At 35.1% G+C, this 27,764-nt stretch overlaps 1 protein-coding gene and 1 long non-coding RNA gene across 2 annotated transcripts in view; both read left to right on the forward strand.

Moving 5' to 3' along the window:
* Positions 1–19,207: 19,207 nt before the first annotated feature.
* Positions 19,208–23,340, forward strand: LOC149775829 (uncharacterized). The gene is made up of 3 exons (XR_016416556.1): positions 19,208–19,292; positions 21,932–22,057; positions 23,225–23,340. It is a non-coding gene; the product is annotated as an uncharacterized LOC149775829 (long non-coding RNA).
* Positions 23,341–26,189: 2,849 nt separating this feature from the next.
* LOC149775830 (ATP-binding cassette sub-family C member 3-like) overlaps positions 26,190–27,764 on the forward strand; it is a 65,051-nt gene continuing 63,476 nt past the window's right edge. Inside the window, exon 1 of the mRNA XM_089943524.1 lies at positions 26,190–26,308. Coding sequence (XP_089799650.1) covers positions 26,190–26,308 — 119 coding nt within the window. The remainder of the gene's footprint in view (positions 26,309–27,764) is intronic.

The raw sequence follows: 27,764 nt of genomic DNA on the forward strand, positions 1-27,764 counted from the left end.
GTTATGAAGTCGATAACAAAGAAGTGCCGAGAACGACACAGATTATATCTAAAATATATTTTGATTACATGCGGGTGTTGGCCAAAGGATGGGTCGACATAAATTAAAGGGGCAACAACTGGGGCGGAAACGACACGAAACAGTACTCAGTGATACGAAAATCATCGTTTATGCTGTACATAGAAACGATTCCAAAGCGTATTTAACAAGTGCAAGTTTAACAACATTGGATTATTTCACTACGCTTTAGTTACAAGTAAGTATATTTTTTACTCACGTGAACTATCAAAAACAAGGTCACAACTTGACTCTAATACAATTATTAACTTTAAATAAATAATTCAGTTCATCATGTTTATTTAAGCGCCGTTGTTTAAGTTGAGCTTTATTTTGATGTATTAAAAAAATTATTTCGAAACGTTACAAAATGAATTCAATTGCTATGTTAATCATCTTTCAAATCAATGCTAATGCTGATCAAAGATTAGAGCCTCACACAAGAGGTTTCAGAATAAGGAGTGTTTTTTGCGAATATACTATGTTTAAATTATAATAAATAGTTCAAATTTTATCCAGTTTTCACGCCTAAGATTCGCGAATCTTCCAAGATTGGACAGAAATTGCTTGGAATTTTCGTCGAAACATTGAAAATTATGTCACTGGAATGAACAATTAAGTCCAAGGTGCCTCTGCTATTTGCAAAGAAGTAGTCTTTCAAACTGTCAGGCTTACACTGTGATAAAAGAGCGAGGATTTATATCCTCTACGTCATATTTTGTGAATTCTATGTCAATCACAATTTCACACTAGCAACACAACATCACTCCCATTGTGCTATATTTGGACTAGGAACCGGTTTCTGAGCCACGCAAGTAATATCAGTCAGGTTAGGTAAAGAGTATAGGCACAGTCAGAGGCGTAGCTATGATATTTTGCGCCCGGGGACGAACTATAAAATTGGCGCCCCAGCCCCCTCCCCGTTTAATCACATTTTTGAATATTACCCTTGTTTACTTATTATAATGTAACGTTGTAAGCCTCATTTTGGCGCCCCTGTACCTTGGCGCCCGGGGACATATGTACCCCCCTGCCCCCCTCCCCCAGCTACGCCTCTGGGCACAGTCCAAAGAAGAACCAAATATAAAAGAGCACTATATTTTCCTCAGCCTCTTGCCACCTTTGAACCATGTTTCAATTAATCTAAGTTTTATTATTAACGCGATTTAAATACAATATACTGGCTCATTTACTAGAAGCACTTATCGGACGTATTGTTTACAACTCATAATGAACTGTTTATGTGCTCTCCATTTAAAAGCTAATCCCTTCACATGTTTATTGATAGATTTGTTCCTTCAGTACTTATTCCGACTCACGCACAAAATGATATGGGTTTATTTATTTCATATTTGTATATATGATTATTTTGTTCTGCATATCGCGCATGAGGAAGAAGAGGTTAGCAAGTTCAGTTTTCAATTCAGTTATTATAAGAACAATGTAAGGAATGCTGATGTTGTCGAGGTTGAACTTAATTGTACGTTGTTATTTTGAACCTCATTATCTAGGTGATAACCGTCATCAGCAAGAGATTCATCATTATCATCACCATCATCATTGGTTTACAAGTCTTGCAAATTCTTATGACAAAATAAGTATTATGCATCCAGTCTCACTCACCCTCGCGAGGATAAAAATAATGTAACAAGATTATACGGAGCATATAAACAAAATTAACAACAAAATTCAACACAGCCAATCGCACATTCTTTTTAAGTATGCGCTATACCAATAGGATATGGAATGGACTAGCGTGGGAATATACAAAAGTAGTGCGGCATCATTTTGCATGTTGCTTTCACAATGAGAAGACATTTGCAGCTTTGCTGGTTGACCCAGGCAGCTGTGACTGAATGCATAGTCACACAGATATTACAATGACAACCTAAAACCATTAGAAACAGTTTGGGAGGCCAGATATAACCAATGTTTTAAATATACATTTGATTAATTTTTTCCGAACGGAAAGATAGAACTGTTGTGGGAACGGGTCATACTAAATACTCCCAAACCTGCCAAAACTCTACAAAGCCTGACATAGCCACAGAAAGCTATGCAAAGTCAAATTTAAAAAGTATATTAAATATTGTTAATTATATTGATGAATACATACACCAAGCCGAAGGACTAGTTTTCAACATATTTATGCATAATTAAATGGCCGAAATTTGGGTGACAAAGTTCGAAATCGAATAATTACAAAGTAATATCAAAGTCTGACAAAATCATATGTAAACTGTTTATTTACTTTATAAATTGTTCATTTAGCATATTATCGAAAGAAAATGCAATTTTTCAAAATATCCCTATCACACAAAGTCATACAAAGTCTGACAAATCCTCAAAGCCTGACAGAGTCATACAAGTCATATTAGGCAAGTGTATTTATATTGTAAATTATATTGACGAATAAATTAACCAAGCTGACGGATTAGTTTTCAACATAATTATGCAGAATTAAATAACAGAATAAAAATTAGCGTCAAAGTTCGAATTCGAATAATGACAAAATCGTATGCAAAATGTTTATTATTTGATAAATTGTTCGTTTGAATCATTATTGAAAGTATATGCAATATTTGAATATGTCCTAATTATTCAAAGTCTGACAAAGTCATACAAAGCCACACAAAGCCTGACAGATTCGTGCAAGTCATATTAGACAAAATGTGTATTGTAAATTATATTGACGAATAAATTAACCAAACGGAAGGACTAGTTTCAACATAATTCTAATAATGATAAAGTTGGGGAAAAAACATATTTGAAATGTTTCTTATTGTATAAACAGTTCGTTTGACTAATTATCGAGACATAGTTTGACAAACTCAAAAATCCTTTCGATATTTCATAAGAAAGGCATACAAAGCACGAAAAAGTCATACAAAGTGATAACAATGTGTAATATTCTTGTTTGGTGTTTTTGCCGCATAAATTACAAAAGAAAAATGTTGGATTTACTACGCACACCATAATGAATGAATGGTAATTGGGAGACAAATTCCAAATTCGCTGTATCTCCAAAAAGGCATACAGAGCATGACAAAGTCTTAACAGGAATGTTTATTTTTTCAAATGCCTGTATATGATAAACTATCGACAGAAATGAGCTTTTTTCCCACACAGGCACACAATGTCATAAAATAGCATAATATAAATGTATTGAGTTAAAGGTAGCGCGGTCTTACTCACCTACTTGTGATTGTAACAGGCGTTGACGCGTGTCAATGGAATACAGTAGCACTTCACTACCATATGCAGCAAATTTTATACCAATAGTAAATCATTTCCAGTACTGTAAGTTTATAAACGTTTCTCTTCTTGTACTGAGTTAAATAGCTAATTAAAAACAATGATCATAGACAAAGCAAACATTTTCTACTTCTGTTATTTATATTAATATACAATATTTTTGTCAACACTATATATTTTCGAATATTGTAAGTAATTGCCATCTATTTGCCAGTCGTGATTCTGTCATTTTTTTCTCCCAACACTTAACGTAATTAAATATTTTTATAAATTGACACGAGGATATTTCACAGTCAAACAAAAGGAGAAAGAGTATAATTAATAAATAATAAAATTCATCCTCCATTTGGGAAGATATTTGTATAAACTTACAGTAACATTAATTAAATATTTGTAGAAATTTACAGCATCGTAAAAAATTATCAGAAGAAAATGTTTGAGAAAACGCGAGATTTAATATTTAATGTAATTCACTATAGTTATATGTTTTTGCGCGTCCTTGCGGTGTTTAGTAGGACTGATTTGTCTTGGGGACGAAACCTATTGGGACGACAGTGCCCCTAGTCAAAGAAACAATGAGGTATTAATTAGAGCTGGTAACCGCAAAAAACTTTTGTAAATAGGTATACCAAAACAAAATATTATATCCTTGCTATTATTTGGAGAAAAGAATAATTAACTGAGAAAAAGAAATATAGAACCTATGTTGGGTTTTGGACCGAGACAAGGAAATCCCAGTCAAGGGATTACATTATTTGTCACCCCATGAGGCTTGTCTCGGTCCAGAAGCCAACGTAAATTATTTTTTCACCCAATAATTTCCTTTAAAGTAAAAAATAACTTTTCATTTGTACAATATAGTTCACGCGCAAATGTTTACATGCGGTGCAATAATACAAATATGTTAATGAGGACAGTGTCATGACCGTGTCCTCCGAAGTATGCAGCTTTTATGGATGAGCCCACAAAAATAACAATATAAAACGTTGCATAGTGATGAGGTATTATCACATTTAATATATGGATGTTATATGAAATTAACAATAAATAGATAATATTTATTAAAAGAAAATGCTTCATTTTGGTCAGTTCCAATTTAGAAAATTATATTGTAAATAATGTAACGATACTGGGTCCCCACCTCTGTTGTAATGTATAGGCTAATTAAAATGAAAAGTTACATGTAGCACGAGTGTCCATGCTTGGGTTATTCACGGGTAATTAGTGATCTGTGTCACTATCGTATATAACTCTCCTTTTCCTTGGAGGAGGTGAAACTATTTGTGACATACTTGTGTTGTCCTTAATATTGATTGTAAAATTACCCCCGTTTATAAAAGACCCCCCAAGTAGGAACACAAGCGATAACCATGTGGGAAACTTTCAATTTCACGGATTCTTTGAAAATTTATTTTTCTGTCTCGGAAATATGGCAAGTACTGTGTACTGTGAAATTTGTTTTTGGATTAATGTGTTGACGGATAACTGATTCCTTCTGGCTGGTAAGTGCATTATTTGTCATTAAATATTATAGGTATATTTATGATTCAACTGGGGCACAAGGGATATGCTTAAAAAATTAGAATAAAACATGTTTGACTAAACACATTTCTGGCTGTTATTAAGTTTTCCGTAGTTGTTAAGAGAGAGATGGGAAGCAATGTAGTGTATAGGACTATAGTCTATGTGCATGGATCAGTGTTTTCTGTCATAGTTCATTTCACACAGCAATGAGAATTTTATTATATCTGTAGCTAGAAAGGTCATCGTCATTAAATGTAGCTAACAAAATATAATTTGTTTCACACAAAGTATTTGAAACTAGTTAGGTAGCTTTAGCTACATTTAATCATGCTGACCTGAAAATGTACTGAGCTACGCCTGCATATAGGATAAAATTTACCATGCTGTGTGGAACGAACTAGCATAAATACCAAAAAAGCTCGATATCGTATGCGTTTGTGTCTTTGTCTCTCTCCAAATGTTTTTGTATGGTGTATTCTCAAAGATGGATTGACCTTAAGTTACTCTGTTTTTGTTATATATTTGTTGTTGTTGTTGTTTGATTTTAGAACAACTTCATCAGGCACAACAGACGACAACAAGGGTTTCTTTTTTTTAAAGTAGTTCTGAGCGCGTGGACACATTGACTGAGACATGTCAGAGGTGACAAAACTGAGATAAGAAAAGTAAGGTTAGCGAAACAGCTAACTTTCTCTGTCGCATGGGTGAGTAAAGAAAATGTTTCAGCTAAAAAGACGATCACGGTCCCGAGAGAGAAAAATAAAATAAATTGGGCTGGATACTAAACATTGAAATTGCACCAAGTAACCGACAAGATATAATTCGTCATAACGTTATGTATACACTTCCCTTGGGACCTATCTAAAGTGTTTAAATAATCAATGATACAAAGTTGCAATTCCCGGTCGACACATTAAAGTGAATGTCTTGGTTACGGGGCACACCAATGTAATGTATCAAAATCGATTATTATTGATTAAATATGAAACTCTCTCTTGATCGATCGATCGATCGACCATCGTATCAGCATAAAAGTGAAAATCAATAAAAAGAAGAGAATAGAGGAATTTCGCTTGCGAAATACCACAATGTCACTGGACTTATGAAGGATGATGGTAACTGTTCAGTCAAACCGACCAAAGCAAGAGAGAGAGAGAGAGAGAGAGAGAGAGAATTGTATGGTGGTAAAATATTTAATGTGAAAACAATGACGGAAATCTGTAAATGTTGCAGAAATTTGAAGAAAACCAGATTCACTACGAAGAGCACGTGTCGATGTGTTAGTCACGTGACACCAACCCCCCCCCCCCCAAAAAAAAAACAAACATCGCTGACACGTGCTCGGTACTTCTTGAAAATAGTTTTCTTCACCCTGCTGCGTTGTTCTCAGAATAAATATGTTGAGAATTAAGTGTGCATTATATTTCTTTATAAACATTAAGTGACTTCTATATAATATGTCCAAATTCTATGTACAACAACTTCAGAAATTTGTTTATTGTCGATATCACGTGACTATATGACCTTTGATGTCTTTGACATGTAGGTTCCGAGAGTTGTATAGTCATGTGACTCGGAATGCAAATGACCAGATCCAGGTCAAATTTCAGCAACGACGTACTTTCGTCTCGTCTGTCAGCGAATTAAAGACATGACGAATGCTATGCTCACGATTTTTGCGAAAATAAATCACATTCCTATCGATTTCATGCAGGTGTATCTCTATGAAATGTCGTTCAAGTGTGCTGGGTCGGCAAGAAAGCGGCTACCCCATGCCGACACCAAATGGTGTCGGCGAATTCCAACTTTTCGACAGGGAATGCGCTCTGACTCTACACCCCAACATAAATGTCCAAATATCAAAACATGGGGTGGCAAGGGTCAGAGGAAACTCGGACTATGTTATGTTGTGACGAATATTGAGAACCGTAGATAAAAATTGATAACTCGTTAGAACATAATGTAAAATTGCATTTTCTGTCCATAATCAGTCAAAACAACAATTTATAAAATAATAGAAACATTTCAAATATGATTGTGTCAAGACTTTATTAATACTTGATCAACGTTTTCTGTAATTATTTGGCATAATTATGTTGAAAAGAAGTCTTTCGGGTTGGTTAACTTATTCTCAATATAATTAACAATATAAATACACTTTTTTAATTTGACTTTGCACGACTTTGTGAAGCTTTGTATGACTTTGTTAGGCTTTTTGTGGCATAGTCAGGCTTTGTGTGGCTTTGTCAGGCTTTGTGTGGCTTTTTCAGGCGTAGCAGTATTTAGTAGGACCATGTGGGAACTCAACAGTTTATGTGAAACGCATTTGGAATATTTTTGACTTGCAGAGGTGGAGATTACTTTTAAAACGACAAAAGGACATACTTTCATTTAAATGGCATACAACGTATTTCCGGTAAAAATAAGTGATAAAAATAACGTAATCAGGTATCAGACTTCAAGGTGCAGGAAGTACTCGGCTGATACACTAGTGTTAGTATATTCAGATAACAGAATTTCTTCTTCATGTACATAAGGAAAACTTTTACTACCTTACAAATCAATCCCACCCAGACTAAAATTATGTAACTGAAGAGCTCAACTTTATCTGCACACCTAGGTGGCAGTTAAATACAGTAACCGCCCCTTGATAATGGATTTTGAGCCAAATCCTGTGAAATCGTCAGTTGCTACTTCTGCTTGTACCGAGTAGCACGCTCTCTACAGACATAATGGCATCGCAAAATCCAGACAGGCAGCTTAGAAGTTTTCTACCACAAAACAAGCTGGAGGAGTTTCATGGTCGAAAGGAAGTAAACTCTGTTTTAAAGATTACAACCTTTCTGTGTTTCGTATCGCCGAGAAGAAAGTTTCCTAACTTTCTTTTTTATCACTTTCTCGTCTTCACACACTTAGGCGCCGTTGGTACATACTACACGAGTCGCGATGGCGTCCCTCACATTGATATAATTATATTAATAAGTGTACGTTTGGCGCATAATATAAAGACTCGTTTTATATTGTTGTATAATCGCTGCGGTGTCAGGATACATGCAGCACAGCTCCTATGTTATCTTGGCGTCTAATTCATCGTTGTATATGTGACGCTTTACTGATGTTACTTGTCTAAAACGTCATTGGGCCTTTCCTGCAGACAACATTGTCTCATAATAGATGTAATACATACTGTAGCGTCTTCTTAAGAATAAATAATACACCCCGGATGAGAGTAGACTGTTGCTAGTGTTTGCTTTCTATTTTGTACATGTAGTTACTATCAAGGACGCTTCAGTGATTTTACATGTGTAGGCAATCAAAATTGACCTTCCTATCGCTTGCATATTACTCGAATCTTCTATTTAGCGTCAGCTTTGTTGATATTAATACCGATGCTCTAATTCTCTACTTGTAAATGACACGTGCGCCCTTTTACAGGAATTTATCACAGTAGTTAACTCTGCACGGACACACATAAGCTCATAAACAGGACTCTCAATGCACAACATGTTTAAATGGTCTGCTCTCTTTTGTTTTAAAATTTAGACCTTGGGGGAGTCCAGTCTGACAAGCACTGAGCGTCTGTAGTTTTCTCTGGTAGTCATGTTTTGAATCTTGTCTGACTTCTATAGACAAAAGTAAACGGGCGGAAATTTTTGGGTACTAAATGGAAGGTGCAGAAGCATATTGTGAGGGACAAAAACATCTGCTTGCACGCTAGGGTTTGAACGCATATCAGAATTACAGACTGGCTATATGGCTCAATATCACGTACCGCATCTCACCTTCAAGAACTGGACAATGTCATGCTAGCCAAGACTCGGCCATATAACGCTGATAGCAGAGGGCTACGACCACAATCGATGATACATTATCAGCCACCAGAAAACGAACTTGTCCATTTCCACAACTCGCATAGTGCTTCTAAGCACTTCATGCATACGATGTCTAGTTTGGTGCCGCAGTACTGAAAAAGCCACCTCACGAAACCAATTATTCACCAGACTAACTCGCAGGGTGAAGCTCAGCACTTCCTGCGGACGACGCCCTGTCGTGGATCAGTCTAACCAGCATTGTGCATCCAAGCACTTCCTGTCGATTACGTCCAGTTTATACAGACATCCTCATGGATCAATCTTACTCGCATAGAATCTAAAGACATGTTCGGCGTACGATGTACATCTTAGTACCTCAGTTTCCAAGGCACGTCTCTTGACTCGCCTTCAAGTCTATGCCATTCAGAGAGATCCTATATTTAGCGACACCTTAGAAGAAAAGCGATTTCACTCGTAAATGCTAAAAGTGTAGTGAGCCGGCATTTTCAACATTCTTTGCCAACTACTCCGCAGGTAGGACAATACACTTTGGCTTTACTACTTTAATCCAAAAAAACGACGAAAACTAGCCCTAATGTTCCCTCGTTGTTATTATATCTTACTGTGACGATCGAAACCCCGCCTTGCAGGCTTGAATGGAAGAAGTGTTCCACCCACAACCAGCGAATTAAATCCTCTTTTCCCCTGCATCAAAGGCCGGATCTCAGTTACGATATCAGTTGATCAATATTTATTCAAGAATCTACTGTCCATCGCTTCCGCAATATTACAAGTTACGGACGGTTTGTCTTGCAAATGCCGTTTTTGTTTTACGTTTGGATTACCTTGAGTTGATTCGTAAAGTCTTGCCCGTCGGATCTACGTTGCATATAATATCTATGTTGATCATCAAAAGGCGGAAGGCAGTTTACCTCCTCCTATCCAGATTCTAATCAGAAATACGTGCGAGCACATTTATAGAATGATCCACTTCATTCGTTAGCGGCCCAGTATGCTATGACCATGGCCGGAACAGCAGCCATGAAAATACAATAAGTAGAACGAGATGCAATGCTTTCGGCCTTCGCCTTTCTTAAAAACCAGAGGACACGCTGCACTCGCAACCTCAATCATCTATCTCCTCTTTAAGGACCAGGTTGACGAAATTCGCAACAAGCCACCAAGGATATATTCTTTACATCATCCACAGTGTCAGCTACAAAGCAGAACTTTGCAAGGCAACCATCGAAAGATGGCAGGATGTTCCTAGGTCACTGGTCACTGAGAAGCTATCCTACCGAATTTACAACCATCAAAAATCACCATTCTCACGGACTAGATGCACGAATAAAATGGAGGTCGATCGTGAACGCCAGCTTTTCTCAAGACCACCACTATCAAATGATCATCCACTCGTGCCCCCCCCCCCCTTATCAGAGATCCAAGTAGGGAGAAGGCTCCAATGGTTCGTTACTGAATGGGGAAGATTTATCATGACAACATGTGAACTTGATAAATGGTTTCATGAGAACTCATTATCACTTTCAGAGAACCTCCTAAGCCTTAGTCCGGAGTTCTTGTAGGTAAAACGCAGCATTTATCATTTGACAGGCAACATAAGCGCATTCAATTAACTCTGTTACGCTCTTTAGTTTGCGATGGAATACAATAACTTGAATAGAATGCTGTACATTGGGTAGACAACGCAATCAATGTGGACTTACAAGATTCATCACTTCACATCCCTACTGGCTCAAGTCTGTGATTCGCCTACAATAGCTACAAAGTGACAGGCTAGTTATATTGTGGGAAAAGACATGCCATCATATTTTCCCTCTTTTAAGTTCTCAATCTCCTTGTAAGCAAGGACAACCACTTTGTACCGTTTCAAGATTAGGTCGACTATATCTGGAATCAATGTTCAAGTAAAAAGAATGTTTCAACCAATAACGAGAACTGAAGTTACGTAATGGCAGATTCCTTCTCTATACGGAGCAACCTATCTGCTAGGACATTCCTTGATCTGCCGAGTTTTGCTCCATTCGGCAGCGGATGTCTTAGTCCTTGGTCGCTTTCTTGGGGCCAACACCTTGACTATTGAATCAACTTTCACAATTGGCACAATACATCTTTGCATCTCGAAGTCACTAAACCACACTGAACTCGCATCGCGGATATCACAACCTCTGACAATCACGATCGGATTGGATGCGAAAATACAGGACTGTGGAATCAGCTGTACTACCATTTCGTGATGCCATAGGAGTGTGGCCCCTTCAGGATCATTATTTATATTTCAACATTTTCGAGATAAAAAAATTACTTCAAAAGCTTTTCTTTGTTGGCTGGAGACTCTACATGAGAACTGAGTTTTCATTCTGTCCGAAATTCCACGTTGGTGACGTATTGCAAACAGCAAAGCGGAACAAAGTACTCAGACCTCTGAATTTTTGTTTGGAATTTTCTAACGTAGTGCCCTCAACGACAAACACACGACTAAGTTAGACATATACATGGCTGGCTAATGCATTGGAGGTCTCGTCCTGCAAAGAGGAACTAATAAAAACGGAACGTTCTCTTTATCTCTCAGTTTTCACGCAAAATCTGCTCGATGGGCTTGAGCTTTGACGGACCTATTGGCGACAAGGTGGAATAACAAAATACAAACCTTTGTCTCACTAGCCCTGGATCTAAAATATATGCATTATCAATGCTTTCTATGCTGGTTGTATTATAATATGTTGCATATCCATTTTTCGTAAATTTTGATACATGACAATACGTATATTGTATGCACATTTTGTTCATGTCTGTAAATTCTAGTGGTCTTTAAAAACCAAATGAATTTTAATTTAATATTTTGTTCGTGGGTGTAGACTCTATTTATATAGGTATTAAGTTATAAATAGTGTTTGCAAGCTTAATTTAGGTTCTAAATTGAACATGTTAACAAGTTTTGGTGTAATTTCTCACTGACTGGTAGAGTCAGTTGGGTAGTTAGACGAATTAAGTTATTTGCAATTAGGTGGGTTCGATGATGTAAGTTCTTTTACGATGTGGGATATTTGCAATGAATCACGTAGGTATTAGTAAGAAAGTGCGTTTTCACCACTTTTGCTTTTACATCAGTACGTAGAGCTGGACAATTATTTGAGATCAAGAATTCGTTTAGATTATTCATTAGAACTACAAAGTACCCATTGTACTAGAAGATTATTCTGAGATTAATTGTGTATTATGCAAAGGAGTTTTGAACAAGGCCATTGTGATAAGTACATTCAAGGATCTGAAATTCACTCGGAACATTCAGCTCTTCTGGACTTAAATCGAACTTTTGGGTGTTATATTGGTGTAATTATCCATGCCGTGTGATGATGATCCGAGTACATAGGATGGAGTTCCGAGTACACTTTTCCAGTATTATCTGAGATTTTACATCCTAAAAGTTTCATTTCAATCTTTAGGAATATTTACTTTTCTTGCAAAAAGTTACCTTTCCTGGTCGTTTGACAGCTTCATAAAATGCTCCTTCACAACGTCCGCTATATAGTTGCAGAGGGAAACATTTTCTCCTTCGAAGACGCTCCCCAACATATAAAACTTATTTTCTATTCAGTCATCTAGAGGCTTTCTCACATACCTTAGGATACAGTAGATGGTCACTCCGGAATAAAGGGATTTATCTTTTCCCATCTCTAACATCTTGATTGGAAAATTCTTTTAAAGAATAAATACATTTTTACTAGTTAAATATTTCTTCGATAATAATTACCCAGTCTTAATGCACTTAAACCCTCCCCGTTGACACGCAGTTACATCCATATAGAGAGCATGCCTTCCTCTTCAATCGTAACTGACGATTTCAAGGGAATTGGTGCCAATCAGGTATCTTTCCACCTAGGCGGGTAGATAACGTTTAGCGTTTAGCTAAACCTTTTTATCCTCAGCCAGCCGGATTTGCGAGATATTCTTAGTTCTATTAGGGCATTACGATTGGGACCATATTATCGAAAAAAACAAATGTCACTAAAACAAAATGTTTCTTTGAAATTTATTTTATCTACTTCTATAGATATTTTAAAATTATTTCAGAAGATGTTTCATTTCATGATGATAATGGGTCACTGATGGTGGATTTGTAGAATGTTATATGAAGAAGTATTAATAACGGACAGAGATGGGGGGAAACATAGGCGTCTTCTGTGGGGAGGATACACTATTCGTAAGTATACCCAATATATAAAGAAATATATATATATATATATATATATATATATATATATATATGTGTGTGTGTGTGTGTGTGTGTGTGTGTGTGTTTGTGCATAGTATGTACGATGCATAAGTGATATACCACTAGACATATACATTTTTTCATTAAAATGAAACGAGGCATGCCGAGTTTCCTTTTAATGAATATTTTATACAACGAGTGGTATATCATTGATACAGCGTACATATTATATATATATATATATATATATATATATATATATATATATATATATATATATATATATATATATTATTTATATCACATAACAATACACATATTTGCACTTTGAATGGAGTTACGATATGCTCCGAGCAACTGTGTATAGACAGAGTGAATGAACTCCTCACATCCCTTTGAGTGTGTCCGCTAGAAAATGTAGTTTTTCGATTTTTCGTGTTGTTCACAGTCACATATGGACATTGAGACGTTGATTGTTTTCTTTCTGAGTTTCTATTTTTATTCACATTTATTAAATCGACATAAGACTCACTCATGATTTGAATATGAAATATACTTCTTATGAAGAAAGTAGTGCACTGCAGACACGGTTAGCTGCTTGTACACTGAACCTGAACTATCAGGCATTCACGTACTGGCGTAGGGAAATTAGCGTGGAATATAAACTAAACAAAATGATGAACTAACAAGAGGTAATTGAAATATTTTAATATATTGACAGTTCATCTAATTCATTATTCTGCTTTAATCTTCATTTCTAAAGACTATAAAAGTCTCTCTCTCTCTCTCTCTCTCTCTCTCTCTCTCTCTCTCTCTCTCTCTCTCTCCCTTTGGTCGGTTTGACTAAACTTTACCATCAGTCATAGGTCCAGAGACATCGTAATATGAAACACACGAAAACCCCAACGCTCGTATTTTCATGGATTTTCACCCGTATCTAGCTACGATACTCCGGGGGGTGGGGGGGTGGAGGGGGGAGAGCGACCATTTTGGACATTTTTATATTTAATAATTAATAATCGATATTCTGAATATTATAATAGGTTTAAGAAACATCAACAACATAGCATTAAATACGCTACAGAATGTCTGCCTCGTAACTGACAAATATAACGCATAGGTCCAGTGTCGACTGGCTATTGCAACTAAGTATTATCGATATTATGAACACTGTAGATAGATCTCAAGAAAGCGTAAACATACCGTTACGACGAACCAGATTACCGTAGGTTACTTGATACAATTTCAGTTGTAATGTTTTCGCCCAGCGCAATATGTTTTTCTCTCTCACTCCAGATTTTTGCTTATTTTGTCCCTTACGCATGAAAGTGGAGAGGGGATGGAAAAAAAAGAAAGGATTTCGATGAAATTATGCAACATTTTAATTTCATTTAGGAAAGAGGGACTATTAATACTTTTTATCGCTAATTTCATGTCATTTATGAATAATGCATTCATCATTGATCTATAGACCTGCAGTTGGAAGAATGTCCATATATTCATATTATTGCGCCATGGGCTGCTCACAATTTTATATACCAACAGTATTGGTACCCACCATGTCGGCCACTTCTGCGCGTTGGGTAATTCTGCGCAACGATTCGTTATTTCTGTAAACATTGGATCACGTGTGGATTTGGTTCAAAAATCCATTTTGTATCACGGAAGAACGACCGTATTATAATTAAGAAAAGTGATATTCATAAAACGTACAAAAATATCCCACATTTCGACTCGAAATGCATGTGAAAATGTGATTTCTAAATGTCAACATGAAGACCCACTCTATCATCATCTTGAACATGTAACCCAGAAAATCCTATTTATTATATATCTGTTAGAATCATCAAATAAATACATTATTTAAAACATGGAAATGTATACCTTAATAAATTCTGCATCTTAATCCAAGCTTCAATTTTGCAAGACATTGTCCCACACGTACAAAATAATCTGCTGCCCAAAGTGTCAACTTGCCGCTAGAACGAGATTCTCAAGAAATTCCTCAGCTTATAGTCTGTTTCTAAATTCTTTAGCAATTTTTCCACTGTAAACAAGACTTTGTAAATACATTACATCATATTCGTTGTTGTTTCATTTCTATATAATAGCTTATAGTTTTATAAATTGTTGAACTTTACTAATAAAATCCAGACAGGCAATGGTTTTCTTAAAGACGTGTGCTCGAAAGCATTGTTATATTAACATTTTCATATACAAATACTTCATGTTAAATTGTTTTTAAAACATGTAGGCCTTAGTTGATACATTTGCACTTGTTCAGATCGCTTTATTCGTATAAGGTGTGTGTGTGTGTGTGTGTGTGTGTGTGTGTGTGTGTGTTATTTGAATTTTTAACGTAGCTTTAACAATTTTTCAGTCAGGAAAAGTGAACTGGTGATACGATTGCTGATTTTATCCTGTCGCGTCTACCTGGTCAATGTTGGTAACAATTTTAGTTTTAAATTGTGTGTGAAAATTTGCACCAGATATAACTGTACAAATGGTAGGGTAAAGTTGTACTCACCATGGCTAGAAAACTGTTTTCAGCGATATCATGTTAAAATAAATTTCAAGAATATATGCAATTTTATAGAAAGATCACGAGCTGCCAATTTTTACTTAATTCAAAATGAAACTGGGGTGAATGCAGATACATAATATGTTAGTTGTCCAGTATGTATACATGCAAAGTGTTCAATTTTTGATAAATATACAGTATATATTATTGTCTAGATCCCATCTGTACAATTGTTTTATAAGACTTCATTGCACATAATTAATATTTTCTGTATTTATAATTTCGATTTGAAATGAGCCTTTTTTTAGTTTCTGGATGTATATCCGATCCTGGGTATCAATGACACTAAATGAAACATATACGTGAATATATTTACACTGCCAGCGAAAAGGGTGGAAATAAATAAATAATAATAATAATAATAATAATAATAATTAATAATAATAATAGAAAAAATAATGAGGACTTTGCGTAGCGTCTAATCTTTAGAAGCTTTAAATGCTTACAACATTGCACAACACCTATATAATGTTATGATTACAAAAACAAACACCATGAAATTTGAAAACAGAAAACATGCTGAAAAAATATTTAATACAACAAAACGTTATTAGGTCCTTAGGTCTATTCTTGCAATCAAAATAGATGAGTTTTAAGAGCAGCGCTCTTGAATGTTATCACTGTCTTTTTGTTTAAGTTCAGTGGGTAATGCTTTCCACGTTGCTAGGTCATGGTATTCAAAAGAACGTTGTCCCTATGACTTCGTTTTCATAGTGGGAATAATGAGAATACGACTGTCAGAAGAGGAGCGTAAGTATCATGCTGGTGTGTACACATGGGTGAGGTCGTATAGGTGTTTTGGAATGGCGTCCGCCAGTGAAACGTAGCACAGAGAACAAATTTTGTGTTTGATTCTGGATCGAATGGATAGTCAGTGTAGGATACAGAGTAGGGGGATGTGTGTTCTGATCATGGTACTCTAAGGATGATCCGAGCAGCTGTGTTTTGAACTTGTTAATGTTTCAGGAGTAGATATTGAGCCTAACCAGACAGAATTGAGTTGTAGTAGTCTAGTCTTGAAAGTACTAACGAAACACAAGTTTTTAGTCGCGTCAACTGAAAGAAAATTGTGAATGGAGCTGATGAGTCTCAGCTCAAGACATACAGCCTTGTATATGTTCATGGCATGTTGGGGCAACGAGTGAGTAATGTCGAGTATAGCACATTGGTTTGATACTGACTGTGTGAGTCAGCAACATGCTGATATATATTGTTTGAGGTAAACGATGTGAATGAGAACGTCTTTGTGTTGTAATCAGAATGGCCCCAGGTTTATCATCATTCATCTGCAGCTTGTTACATGTCATTCATGATTTCACATCGGACATGCACCTGTCTACAAATTGGATGGTAGCATCAACTTTTGTTGGGTGGCTAGATTTGTATATTTGGGTGTCATCAGCATACAATTGGTGAGACACTGGATGATGATCTATGACACTTGAGAGCGGCGGAGTGTATATAATGAAGAAAGCATGTTCAAGAACAGACCCCCGTGGAACAGCTCACAATTTGTGTCATGTTGACCAGGTAGGACTTAAACCTCAAAAAGTATGTATCGTGAATGCAAAATACATGCTGGAGCGGTGAAATAATATATCATAGTCTACTGTGTGAAACACTGCAGTGAAGTCAAGGAGGGTGATGACCGTAATCTTTCAACTATCCAAAGTAGAGTAAAGATCATTAACTACTTTCGGAAGAGTAGTTTCAGTACTGTGGCAAGGGCGATATGCAGACTGTACATTGTCAAAATGACTGTTTGAATTCAGATGAGATACAAGTTGGGATAAAGCATGTTTTTCTAAGATTTTTGTACATGAATGAGAGTTTAGGAACTGGGCGGTAATTCGTTGTGGTCGAGTGTTTGTTTCTTAAGCAGACGATTTACAATGGCAGTTTTGAAAAATGATGGGTATTAATAACATTAGTTTGTGAAGGCAATATTGGATCTAAGCACTCAAGCAGCAGTGATGTCGGAATCGGATCAAGTTCACATGACTTAGGTGCACTCTTTATCACGATGTACGTACTAAATCCATAGAGACATGTTCAAATGCTGCTTAAGGTTGCCGCTGAAATTCTGTATCGCAATTGTATGGTGACAACGAGTCAATTGAAATTGTGTTGTCAAGTTTATCTCTAATGGTTTGTGCTTTGCTAGGGAAGAAATTGTCAAACAGGTCTGGAAGAACGACCGCAGAGAAGGTAGTTGGAAGTGGTGTACAATTGTTCCTTGAGATAAGCTTGTTAGTAATCTAGAATCGCTCTTTGCAGCTGAAACTTTCCATGATCGTAGTACTGTAGTGAGCTGCTTTCGCTACATGGACTATATTTGTGACATTCTTCTTAGCGGCTTCATATATTTGCATATGAATAGCGAGTCTGATGGAAAGCCAAAGCCTCTCAGCTTTACGGCGGTCTATTTTAGCAGTGCGAAGCTGGTCTCTAATACTAATATACCACGGATAATTCTTTTCAATCTGCACTTTGTTGTATGGCCATGTTAGTCAAGCAACGAACACAGGCAGTTATCAAGTTGTTCTGCTGTTGGAGGTAATCAAGTTGTTAGGTTTACTTGGATGTCATGCACTAGTTGGGTTCTATTTCTCATACGGAGGTTTTTCTTAGTAGCAAATAAAGGTGGATGGTTTGGCACTGATATCTCAAGATTGCATACAATGCAGAAGTGATCTGATGCTTGTTCTTGGGACACAAAGGAGGACTCCAGAATATTATCACCAGGTTTGTGAAAAATCCAGTCTAAAATGTGACCATGTTTATGGTTGAGTTGGGTAACTGACTGTTTGAGGTTGAAAACGTGGAAGGAATCTAGCAATTTTGATGTGTATGGGTTTCAAAGACAGTGAAAGTGAAAGTTGAAATCTCCAAGTATAACGAGGTTGCCACCTATCGAATTTCCACCTTCCAGGAGATTTGGAAACTGCTCCAAGAAAGGAAGATTCAGTCAGCTTGTTTTGTCTACGAGGAGGAAGGTAGAACAAATGGACTAACCTTTGTTCCAGTGTGAGTGTGGTTTGGATTAGATCTGTTGTACACATCGAAGGTTTTAGTGTGGTTAAGACTGTTGATCATGGTGTTCTTTGCGATAACACATATAAATGTCCTGACAAGATGGCGTGCGGTGTGAAATATTTTTTGTGACTATATACATTGCTATTTTTTAATTCACCATTAGCTGCTAATGTCATAACATGTATGCAAATATATCTGATGAAATTATTTTCATTTAGTTTATAGTTTAACAAATATTTCTGTTTAACTTATATTTACGTACGCGATTTATTGGAATAACAGCGCAGTTTGATTCAAAGATTCTTTTCGGTAACTTTAAAAAATTCCTGTTAAATTTTGTGGAATGAAATATTCAGGACCCACTCACCCGATAATCAGCTGTTCAAAATATATAAAGAGGTTTTGCAAAACATAATTGAAATTTAGCCTGCTCCGATTATAAAATGAAAGTATTATTATCACATTATTGTTCTAGACCTTAAGATGCATAATTTAAAAATTCTTGGATTTATATTATCAGGCTTATATATATATATATATATATATATATATATATATATATATATATATATATATATATATATATATATATATATATATAATGACATTCCAGAATGAAAGTTTGCTACTGGACAACTCGAGCCCGCAGTTTACAGAATGCTTCTATAACACAATAGTAGTATGGATTTCCTGTGGCTGGCTGTGGATCGCACTTCCAGTGTATGTGTACTACCTCCTTGTGAAGACAGATGGTGTCACCAATCCTTTGACGTGCCTCAACGTATTAAAGACGGTACAAATGTGTTAAGGGTATTTCGTATGAATGTTAGTTACAACACCATTTCTAAAGTTGCTCCTTTCTCATGAAATCTACATGTAGATTTTACCTACCTGCTTTGTGACTTCAGTAATAAAAGAGAGGTATCTTCATTGACGTTGTCTGATTTTCCATTCGCTTTGATAATTATATCATAACGATGACGACACAAAGTTGGCTCCTTTTCTTTTGGACATCAGTTTAACACAATAATGTCTATGTAATCCGAAGATGATAGAGCCAAGTCTCATTCTAATGGGCTCAATAATCGGCCGAACTTGTATAGCCGGGGTGGTCATTAAATTAGCAACCTTTGCATTTAAAGTTTCCAATGCTCACGTAACCATAGGTTGTAAAATTTTCCGAACAAAATACGTTTTAAACAATAACAAAGCTTATGAAACTAGAAGAGAAGTACCCTTTAAACTTATCTGCTTGGCTTGTTGTGTTGGGTTAAAAGTGTATAGCTGAGATTTCAGTAAATCTTGTTATCTATTAACGTTGTATCGATGTGATACAATGACCAAATAATGTTTTAACATGCAAACCGTATGACGCTAAAAATATAAAAGTACATACGTATATAAAAGCTGTATGAGCTTTCAATATTTGCTAATATTCATGTCATGTACAGAAATGTTTGCTTCTGCCAAAACGTTTCTTAAATTTCATTAACATCAGATACCAGTGAAATAAAGATATGCCCTGTCTATTTGGGAGCATTTTCCCATCGGTTTCTTTACTATCGTTTGTTTTATTTTTTGTCACAAGTTTTGTTTAGAAAGAGAGAATAAAGTTAGACATGCGAATTTGAAATATTTCACATCTTACAAAGCAATATGGAGAATCATCGAGTCATCGCCCTCATTTAAATATAAGAACAATATGGACAAGCATAGATTCATCGCCCTCGTTTAAATTCATCTTACACTATGTTTTTGTGTTTGTAACTAATCGCAACAAAGATGCTATTGATTTAACAAATCTAAATTGGTGTGTACAATATATTTTTGCATTTTGGTTCATGTAAGTGAATTTATATTAAAAAAGTAAATATGCATTGAAGTACAGCTATAATTTCATGACTTCAGTGTCCAATATAGAAATGAAAAATTGTATAAAAGGAATTAAATTGATTATAAACTATTGTATTTTGACAGATTTGATATCGTTGCAATATTGCTCATCGCATATTTAAAGTCTGACGAGCTCGTGCAATTGGTGAAGTAGAAACTATTATTAATTAGCCCACGAAACAAGAACATTGAGAATTAAATAAGTTGTTTCTGTTTTGGGTTCAACGCCATTTCTCAGTGCAAGAAAGACTACTCATGGCGGCGAGTATAACTGGTGTAAGAAGAACCGGGAAAACCTAACAAGAACCACTAACCCACGGGAACGTACTGGCAGCTTTCTCACATGCCCACAATGACAGATCCCGAGACTCGAACTCACGAGGACAGGGGTTGGATACACGTGATTGTGAAAAGCTGAGCCTTATAGTCTACTCGGCCACACTTGGACCAAAAACAAATGAGTCACAAGAACATAGCACCCCCTTTACATTGTAACAATGACCCAATTATCTATCATTTCACAATTAAGTCTATATTTGATAAAATTGTTTTGTTGGAATTAAAAATTAAAACTCTTTCATAACTTACAATGCTTTGAGCAAATGGTCTCATAAGTTAAACGATGAATACTATAAAATGCTATTCAGATATTATATTAATGTGACTCCGTTTCTGTTTTAAATAATGAGGAAGAATGCATTTTAACTTTCATCTGCATATTATAGGAATATGTACAGCATTTGTGCACGTGTTATCGATTCAGCACCAAATTGTGTTATAACCTGTAATTTTGATTTATTTTTCTCACTCTTACCACTTGTAAAGATCGTAACAATTTTCCTATTTATGATGTTTGGTCTCCATTTATATCTGTAACTAGTTTCGTCTCCATTAAGTGAATCTCCTGAAGAAGCTATTTGGAAAACCAAGCTATAAAACATTCGTATGTTTGGGAGAATTTATTTTCTTGCAAAACACTAACCCAAACGCATTGAATGTTTACACATATGTATGTGTTGATAATTTATATTAATAAGTTAACTAATGTCTTTACTATTGTATGCAGCGTTCCAATCACTGTGAACGAGAACACTGAATGACAACATTCTAACTAATGTCTTTACCATTGTATGCAGCGTTTCAATCACTGTCAACGAGAACACTGAATGACAACATTCTAACTAATGTCTTTACTATTGTATGCAGCGTTTCAATCACTGTCAACGAGAACACTGAATGACAACATTCTAACTAATGTCTTTACTATTGTATGCAGCGTTTCAATCACTGTCAACGAGAACACTGAATGACAACATTCTAAGCAGATTTATATCCGAAATACTGATTACTCGTCTGGTTCGTAACGCAAATAGCATTGTCTTGTCTTTAAAGATTCATAGCAACGATTGATCTGTATGCATATAACTGAAGAGTTAACTTCTCCATTTTATATCATTCTGACGAAAAGTAAGTGGTTCTATTTCAAATCTAAATTTGTAGAAACGTATCTAAGATAGACATATTTTGATTTTGTTGTAGATCATCTCTGTATGTTTGTGTTTGCTGTCATCTGTGAATCTAATATATTATTCCACTGACGAAGTCCATGGGATGAAATTAGGCAACGCTTTGATTCTTGCTGGATGCATTAAGGCTGTAACATTTGTAAGTATAATAAAGCTATAAATTTACCTCTATTAATCTGAGTTTATTTAATGAAGATTGGTTTGCTATAGGTATATGTTTATGACATAATTCATTTCTAAACATTAACTCAGGTTCTTATATTTATTGCAAATTTATACTTGTATTAATTGAAAGAAAATCTCGCTGTTTTTGTCACGGTAAATTTAAATGACTCATATGTTTCACATCATTTTGGAACCTTGAGTTGTATTTAAGTTGTTCTTAAATCTTTGTTCATCTTTGTCGCAACAGCTTTCGTGCAAGAAAACACGATTTTGCTACTTCCTCCGAGTGGATGAATGTGATCGTTCACGTGTCCTTGGGCACGATAACAATTTTTTATTGATATCAAAGACATTTAGTTTTCAGGGTTTATATGATAACCATTGCAAGTAAAATGTGGTTTAAATGCAGTACAGCTAGAAGCTTGCTGCCAACAGTTAGTTTTGTGGAACAATTTTCTCGACGACAGTGGAATAACCAGATGCTAATGCTATTATTTTTTCATTTTGTTTTCTTGACAGGAAATTCAATTATATTAGAAGATAAAATGTATATATAGACCAAAACATACACGATAGAATGTAATTTGGAATATCCAATTATCAATCTCATTAAAAGTCTTTCGTTAAATAAGGCTTTGATAAAATGTTAGATTCAGACATTGATGTAGATCGTGGCAACATATACTTTCTGCAACCGTTTATCATTATTAGTTTTTGATATATTTTCATCATGAAATAGCTAAATCATGTTATTGAATTCCCATTGTAATCGCATTATGACAATACATATGTTTAAAGTATAGTTCTAAAAAAGTGTTTCTCATAGTTTGTTTTTTACCTAGAGATTCACGAACATCAAATAGTTGTTTGGCTATGTGTAGATTTGTTGATTTCACTTTTGCTCTTTTTGATTTTTTTCTTCATTTCTCTCACACACAATAGATTTTCCTAAAATGTTATCTTTCTCTATATCTCTTTCGCTGTTCTCGCTAAAGACACTAAATTCGACACTTTCTTGTTTTCTTCTGAATCATCAGCGAATTTTATTGCATTAACTCGTTTAATTATATTGTCTAGTATTTTCTACATTTTTAAAATATTATTACACTCTAGCAAGAAATCGCTCTTTTCTTTTCTTCAGCTTATGTCCTCTGTATTAATTCAGATAGAGAGAGTAAAAGGACTATTAACTTCCGGTGTACTCTGGATATTTTGGTTTTTGCTGGCATTTGCAGAAGCTGTTCATTTTTATAGCATTATTACAAATAAAGTAAGTATGATATATCTCTCGTTGGTATCTTGGTTAGACAAATGCTTGAAACAAATGCAAAAATCATGCTCTATTGCCACGAAGTTGACCTTTGCAAGTACTTTACCACATATTTAGGAATCTTGGTTATGGCACATCGTCTTTGTAACCAATTAAGGCCATTTATCGATGATTAAATAGCAAAGACCATTGAACATGTGAATGTGGCACTCAAGCTTTGTTCTCATAAATTTCAAAGTATATGTGTTAATACGTTGCAAATTTCATCGCAAACAAGATGTTGCGGTAAATTATATTGTAGAAAAGTATACGTTTTAAATTTATAATGTAACAGTGAAATAATTTTCATATTGCTGTCACGATGCCGTTTAAAAGTGTACTCTAATGTATCTTAATGTAATACCGACCTTATTTTCATCATATATATTTGTATATATATATTCTCATAATCGGTCATTTTTATATGCGACATAAAAAAGGAAATCATACGGTTTTCTTTCTGCTCCCTTGTTTTCTAAAGAATTCTATGTTACTTTTAAACGGAATTCAATTAAATCGTGTATGTTAAGCAATGCAGCGAACTTCGAAACGTTTTAAAACTGGAGAAACAAATTTTTATTTTGCATGTATAGCACTATTTCATTGTATAATCTCTTTTGAATAGCTTTAGCGGTGTTGTCATAACAATCTTTTTTATAGAAGTTGATTAAATAACGACTCAATATTTGTATTATAACCCCAGCTATATGAATCGCCCCTATTCTTCACATACAAAAATGACATGGGAATTACCTTGATTCAAATAAATTGTTCCAGTATCTAGCGAATAATAGCTTCAGGTTTGGAACATAATACAGATACGAAATACCTTACTATTACACAGTAATCATCTTCATTGTACCCTAGTCTCGATATGATGTGTTTATTTCTCAGTATTGTTTGACCAGTCTCTTTTTTCTCCACTAGATTTATAATAAAGATGTTGTCCATTTTGTACTGTTTACCTTGCACTACGGCAGTCTGATAGGTCAGTTGATCATACATAGTTTTGCGGAAAAACGGGTGAAGAAGGGAACAGAGAAACAGGTATACATGTTTTAGGCATCTCTGATTCTAAAGTACTAGTACTAATATATACATTAATAATTATTTACATGATGGTGTACGTCGATACATACATACATACATACATACATACGTGCATGCATGCATGCATGCATGATTGCATACATACATACATACATGCATGCATGCATGCTTGCAGACAGACAGACAGACAGACAGAGAAGCAGGCATGCATTTATAATTGTATATTAATGAGAGTTTTCATTTGGAAAATGTGCCAAACATTATGGAAATTTTTGACAGGCAGAATACGTATGATTGATAACTGCTATATGTAATAATATCATGATATAATGAAAAGCGTTAATATATTAATCCTAATAAAACTATGGAAATGATATAAAAGGTATTGTTTTCAGAGGCAATGTCCAGAAACAGAGTCGTCATTTCTATCGAGGATTATCTTTTGGTGGATTAACCCGTAAGTACCTACCTTATTTATTCTTATATGCCTTGTTAGGATAATGTCTTATTCCTGCATGTGGCAGAGTTGATGAATTCTTTTGTGGAACTGGATAAATGTTTGACATCCAAACCAGTTCAATGAACTTAATTCCTACATTCTTGGCTTCATCCAGAGAATCTTCTGTCTATAAATGTGTCATTTTTCACCTGCAGTACTTTTATAGCGTTCGTTATCACTGTATGTTCATATAATGTGAATTATAAAGTTTTGTCACTTTGTTATTATTTTGATGTGATTAAAGCGATTTTCAACACATACTTGACAAAGTTACTTTTTGCAGACTAAGTATTTGAAAAGATCAGAATTTAAATGCATTAAAAATGAACTAGTGAAAAGGTGAAAATGAAGCACAAGAATGATCACCTATATTCATTCTAGTTTACTAGTAAAGGGCTTCCGTAAAGGGATAGAAGAAACAGATTTATGGCCACTGAATCCTAGAGACCACAGCAGTAAGAGTCACCGACCATTTTTCAAGACATGGAGCAACGAAATTAAGAAATCTTGGCAATTTGGGTAAGCTGTATACTATACTTGCTTGTATGTTTTAAATTTGTATAAACATTCAATTATTTATAGTAGCGTTTGTTACTACCCGTTCCCCCGTATTGAAGTATAAATTATATAGTCTGTGCTGTATCCATGAGGGTACTTTTGATCATCGTAATTTTAAATGTGCAGCTGTTATTTATGATCGCCCTTCGTTAATTAGTCTCTAGAACAACAATAATGCGCTGACCCAATTCAAATACAGTACAGTTATGAATTTTATTAATGATCTATTTAGAGTGTAATTTTCAGACTATATAGCTTATATCAATCCATTTTTTAAAGAACGAATTATTATATATACTTTCTTTTGCATCATAAAGTCTCAAAAACTGCATCCATAAACTTGAGCCTACGAGAATAAACATTTGGATGAGAAACAAATCAAAAGTCAATTAACAACTTTTCAAACGTTATGATTGTTTAACAGACCGGTTAGGTTAACGAATTTTTATTATCAGTTTTTCCTACGATTGGGGTGAAATACATTTTTGCAGTTGTTTAGTGGGTATATAGGACGGCTGCTCGATTTGTAGCCACCATGCATATATGTCAGAGTTCCACCACGTACGGTGTGTACTAACACATTAGCGATGTGGCCATTTCAGAGATGATACCAAAGAACCAAGTAACAACTGTCCTCATGCTAAACATACTCTGAGAAAGAATCTTTGGAGAGTTAGATCTGCAGATACGATGACAAAACCGTCGCTTTTTAAGGCGCTAGTGAAAGTGTATGGATTTACAATGCTTGCTTCCTTTGGATGTAAACTTATCTACGACTTGTTACAACTACTAAACCCTATTATTCTAGGGTAAGTATTTAAACTAGAAAGATTATATGACTTGTTACTCTCTGTGACTTATGCATGTTCTATTAATATCAAAGTTTAATCAACAACGTCAAATAATCAGTTTGAATATCTAATATGTCTGAGCACATATAAGAGATGACCTTAAATCTAATTGTCTTTTGTTATATCCTTATGTTATTTTCTCAACCTAGCTACATACGACATTATGTGACCATTAATGTACCTATCCATCACACAATCAACACTCCGATGTTCCGCCAATAGTTTAGCTAATAGAAGATGAACCAAATAATGGCATCCCCACCTCAACACATACATAGAATCAACATAAATGTATGATTTATGTAAAAGACAAATGGAAGATGAATATCATTTTCTTTCACAACACCCTTTTTTACAGATCTTAAACACAGATTCATACCAAGAACTGGTTTGTAAAAGAAACACCCATGAGAAGAAATCTTATATTTTGTGATGAAAACTGAGAACCCTGTCATAATATCTCAACTTGCAAATACATTTTTTTCGGCAGTTCACAGAAGAGATCAAATGTACATATAATTTGTTGTTCTACCGATATGGAAGATGACAGCTATGTAAAGCTAGTTTCCATTTCATCTTCCTCCATCTTCTATTGTGTATGATGGATCTTCTTTCCTTTTTCATATCACTGTCTTCAATATATTTTCACTATGACTTTCTACATCACAGCAATATTGTAGCGTAACTGTAATTTTACGGGCTGTGGCCTTCATTACCAATAAATCATTGTCACTGTCAGTAGATATGATTAGGTTATGTTAAAAGATATGCAGCTACGTATTGATTTATTAATGCATGTCTATATTATTTAAACACAGTAAAATACAGAAAGCCAGATGAGCGAAATTAGGCAAAGCAGAATACAAATTTATCAATGCATGCGTGTTTTATTTAATCACATCCAAACTAGATCTTGCAAGTTCAGAGGACCCGAGGATTTGAATCGTACTATTAGATATACACGCACCACGTAAATTTAAGAAATCATTTTAACCGAACACTAAAACACAGAAAGCCAGATGAGGGAAAGTAGGCAGAGCAGAATACACTATCCCCCTGAACCCAATAGAACAATACTAATGACAATCGGCTAACGTAAAGATGTCATTCTGTTTAACATGACATATCTGTCGCGAAATGTGACAACAATGAATAGCAAACGTCATGTAGATTCTCAGATAATCACGGGATTCTGAATGTCGATTCTACATTTGTTTACAATTGATACATGGATACTCCATTAACTTTTTATGTTTAACATACTGTGTGTATATGTTCCCTGTTTTCAGAGAATATGTCAAACTGTTGGAGCTATCACAGCGCCTAAATTATAAGTGTCGATCCCATGAATTCGTTATGGATTTTAAGGTTGAGAAGAACCAATTAAGATATGTAGTTAGCCAATACATTAATT

The sequence above is a fragment of the Sinohyriopsis cumingii genome, chromosome 19 (assembly GCF_028554795.1).
Source record: "Sinohyriopsis cumingii isolate HCF-2022 chromosome 19, ASM2855479v2, whole genome shotgun sequence".
Lineage (NCBI taxonomy): Eukaryota > Metazoa > Mollusca > Bivalvia > Unionida > Unionidae > Sinohyriopsis > Sinohyriopsis cumingii.